General features: G+C 47.5%; 1 protein-coding gene across 1 annotated transcript; it reads left to right on the top strand.

Annotated features, from left to right (window-relative positions):
* Positions 1-1,257: 1,257 nt before the first annotated feature.
* LOC120052186 (probable G-protein coupled receptor 83) lies at positions 1,258-4,193 on the top strand. Its single transcript, XM_038999020.1, has 4 exons — positions 1,258-1,695; positions 2,047-2,172; positions 2,895-3,028; positions 3,491-4,193. The coding sequence occupies exons 1-4, from the start codon at positions 1,258-1,260 to the stop codon at positions 4,191-4,193; spliced, it is 1,401 nt and encodes a 466-aa protein (XP_038854948.1).
* The last annotated feature ends 324 nt before the right edge of the window (positions 4,194-4,517 follow it).

Genomic DNA, 4,517 nt, shown 5'->3' with positions numbered 1-4,517 from the left:
AAATGGGTGGCCAATGAATCTTGCTGATTTAATTGCGATTAGCTATCAAGTTCTCTGCCAAGGGGTGCTTTGAATTTTAATGAAATTGCATTTTAATAATTCAGAATCTTTCTAAGAAGCGAGCGAGAGAGAGAGGTGGAAACTGAGCTGCACTTCCAAACCTCCTGCCAAATGTATGACCATATTAGACACATTTCCCTCAGATTACACAGACCCACAAAGAATTCGAAAACAAATCAAATTTTGATAAACTCCCATATATATTGGGTGAAATACCACAGTGAGCCATCGCAGCAGCAATATTTGTGACCTGTTGCTACAAGGGCAACCAGTGAAGAACAAACACCATTGTAAATACAACCCATATTTATGTTTATTTATTTTCCCTTTTGTACTTGAACTATTTACACACTGTATATAGCCCTATTATGACATTTGACATGTCTCTATTCCTTTGAAACTTTTGTGAGTTTAATGTTTACTGTTCATTTTTTGTTTATTTCACTTTTGTTTATCTATGTTTCCCATGCCAATAAATCCCTTTGAATTGAAATTGAATTGAGCGCGCGCGAGAGACAGAGAGACAGAGACTAACCTGGCCCTTCAGTCACTGCAAAGAAAGGAAATTAACCTTCTCTCTCCCTTAGTAATCAAGTTACACGATCAGGAGAGGAGGGCAGAGATCCCGCAACCAGCTTAAACCCCCCTAGAGTCGATGTCCGCGCACCGCGGAAATTGAATTAGAATAATATAACAATCTCCATATAAATCTGTCAGTTTGAACTAGAGATATTTTTTGTTGTTGCATTGGATGTCTCTCAATCGACCACACTTCCGCATCGGCGGTGAAAGGTGAAAGAGCTAGAGCTGTTTTATCAGACCATGAGCAACAAAGAGTCACAGAACACTGCTTGCTGTACCTCATCGATCATTGTAAAAGTAAACATGTAAGCGTTCATACTTTGATCTCTCTCTCTTCCTTCAGTCCCACTTTCCCCCACCTCTCTCACTCTATCTCAATGCTTCGTTTCTCTTCTCTCAGCGTGAACAAACAAGCATTGAGCCGCTAATATCTGACACACACACACACACACACTGCGCGCGCATGCAGCACCAGTTTAAAAGTGCTGCCAACACATCGCGCGCATTATATCTCCTCCAGTATCTGCACAGAGAAAGCAATGTCCCCCTCTCCTCGCGCCGCTACTGATGCGCTCGAGGAAGTCCGGTGATTGGAAGTCCCAATCACCCGCAGACATGCGAGGTGCGTGTCTGTGGCTGTCCCTCACCTATTTGGCCGCCAACCCCTACGGGTTGGGGGCACGGGAATACAACAACTCAACCGTTATCGGCGGGGTTCTATTTGTGGATGCAGAAGGGCTGTTGAACCTGTCAGACCCGTACACGTCCAACCGGACAAATGTCTTCTCGCTGGACCTGGACGAGGGCACGCTCGCGGACTGGCGCTCCATGGCGGGAAAAAAGCGCTACGGGGGAGAGTCCCAGAACGGGACCGTGAAATCCCTACTGGTCGTGGCTTACTCTGTCATCATTGTCATCTCGCTGTTCGGAAACACGCTGGTGTGTCACGTGGTGATCAAGAACAAGCGGATGCACTCCGCCACGAGCCTGTTCATCATTAACCTCGCGGTGGCAGACATTCTCATCACGCTGCTCAACATGCCCTTTACTTTGGTGCGATTCGCACACAGGCACAAGCATCACATATGACTACACGCACACATCTTCGATCTTTTGTTGTTTTAAGAGCGTCTTTGAGATTCTTGCGGTATAAAAATGTAATATTTTACTGTTACCTTTTTCATCATGGTAGATCAGTGGTTATCTCAGGAAGGGGAAGAAGGAATAGGTTTTAAATCCCTTTTAACCAATTATTCACAAATGGTTTGGATAATGAGAGTGAGGGTGATCTGTCAGTGTTAAATCAATCTATTACGCGTATGGATAGGAAAGCTCCAGCCTTTCATCACTCCATCATGCCAGTAAAAAACGCCCTCGACAACATGCCTGTGTGGTCTCCCTCAGGTTCGCTTTGTGAACAGCAGCTGGGGGTTCGGGAAGGGTATGTGCCACATCAGCCGGTTCGTCCAGTACTGCTCCCTACACGTATCCACACTCACTCTCACGGCAATCGCGCTGGACAGACGCCAGGTAGGCTAACAGTCATGCATACAACTCGTGAATGTCGTGTATGTGCTTCGTCTAATTAAAGTGTTGCAGTTTGCTTAGTCTAGTCAAATTAAAATCTGTAAAGGACAGCTGTTAGGAAAGTGGGTCAAGCGTTAGCACTCGAAAGCGCAAAGGGGAGCTGTCCACGCGGCAATGCTGCCTTAGCTCAAGAGGTGTATCAAATAGACTCGCTAATTGTCAGATTGTTACTAGTGAGTCACCAATCACCAGGCTGACAGTTTGATACAGGCAACAAAAGCCAACTATTCTGTTGTTGTGTCCACATAGACCTATCCCTAGAAATGTATTTCTATTTCAATGGAGCATGACAATTGATGTAACATACATTTATTGGTTTATGGTCATAGTTTGAGAGACAGCTTCCAAGCTATAGGGACAAGTATGTTATTTTCTGGCGTCTGCTGTAGTCTATCCTTTCAATATAATTCATGTTTGATGGTTTTCACAATAAGTTGTTTTACATAGAGTTGTATTGGATATGAGTCTACTATGTATCAATGCGCTACAGAGCTCAAGCTGAGTTTGAGTATGATTTTTTTCTCCCAAACCAAAAGTGTGGCTTGTAAGGGAGGAAGGAGTGTGTAACAGAGAATAGCAGCAGGTGTGTGTAACGGAGTGTGTGTCTTGGAGAATGAGTGCGGCCTGGTGTGTATAATGCGGCCTGAAAAAAACACTGTGTGCAGGTCATTCTCCACCCTCTGAGGCCCCGCATGTCCCCGACTCGCGGCGTTGTGTGTGTGATTCTCATCTGGGTCATGGCCAGCTGCTTCTCCTTGCCTCATGCTATCTACCAGAAGCTCCTAACCTTCGTGTACAGGTACACACACACACAAATACACACGCACACACTCTACCTTTGTGTACAGGTACCCCCCCCCCCCCCCCCACACACACAATAAATCGATAGAACAAACACTACACTTCCGTGCACAGGTACACACACACTATATTGATCAACCAAACACCACCTTTGTGTACACAATACCCACAAGGTATTATTCTCTCACACGTCTCTCTTCCCTCCAGCCTCTCTCACTCTCCCTCTCACTACATTTCTCATTAGACGTTTTGTTTTGGGGTTTCCAATATTGTTGCTGTTTCTCTTGTTGACTTTTCATGAGTGTATTCTTCCCTGTGCTATACTCATAGCTGGTTATGGGCTCTCTCTCGTTCTCCTCTCTCTCCCTCCTTCCATTCTCCTTCTCACTCTCCCCCATCTTCCCCTCCTTCTCACTGCCTCTCCCTTCTCTCTCCTCTTCACCCCCCCCCCCTCTCTCAGTAAGGAGAAGGTGCGCAGCCTTTGTGTCCCCGACTTCCCCGAGCCCTCTGACGTCTACTGGCAGTGCATCGACCTCCTCACCTTCATCCTCCTCTACGTCCTACCCCTCCTCATCATCACCGCCGCCTACTCAACCGTGGCACGCCGCCTGTGGCGCCGTAACACTATCGGGGACACCACCACTGCGCAGTTCGCTGTGCAGCGGCGGAAGCGGCGGCGCACCCTGGCTATGTTGTTGGCGGTTGTTGGGGTGTTCGCGGTATGCTGGTTCCCTCTGAACTGTTACGTGGTGCTTCTCTCCAGCCAGGCCATTCAGTCATCCAATGCCTTGTATTTCTGTTTTCATTGGCTGGCGATGAGCTCAACGTGTTACAATCCCTTCATTTACTGTTGTCTGAACCCCGCCTTCCGCCAGGAGCTAAGGCTGCTATTGGGCATGTGCCAGAGGAGGGGGCGTGGACGGGTGGGGCCGGTGCTGGTGGCTCGGCCCTCCTGCGCACCCTGCCACAGAGCCGCCTGGGCGGAGAGCCGCACCGGTTTTCGGCCGAGTCACGCCTCTTCACACCCGAGCCACGCCTCTTCTCGACCAAGCCACTCCTCGTCCTCTCACCAGCCTCCTAAAGACAGGCATGCCCTTTTCTCCGCTAGACATGCCAGTAAAACAGACATCTTATCAGTGGAGCCTATAGTAGCTGTCAGTTAACTACAACTACCAGAAGGCATTTGGGTTGGGATTGAGTGAATGATTGAGTGTTTTTTTGACAATTAAAGATGTGTAAAGTTGCTGCATTTGGTGGTGAGTCCTGTTGAAGGACTACGTTGTTAGCCAAAGACAGTGGGGGCTCTTGAACAGGAAATGTGAGATCTTTAAACTTTCATGACAGCGCCACCTTCAGGAAGAAATGTCTCACATGGATAGGAGTAGGGGTTGGGGAGGTCTAGCAACAAATGCAACACCCAAACCAGCAACTACTCTGTTAGCATATACTGTATACACTGAGTGTACAAAACATTTAAGGACACCTTT

This window comes from Salvelinus namaycush, chromosome 8 (genome assembly GCF_016432855.1).
Source record: "Salvelinus namaycush isolate Seneca chromosome 8, SaNama_1.0, whole genome shotgun sequence".
In the NCBI taxonomy this organism is placed as follows: domain Eukaryota; kingdom Metazoa; phylum Chordata; class Actinopteri; order Salmoniformes; family Salmonidae; genus Salvelinus; species Salvelinus namaycush.
The sequence above is the reverse complement of the archived record's forward strand: the minus strand, read 5'-3'. Positions and strand labels throughout refer to the sequence as shown.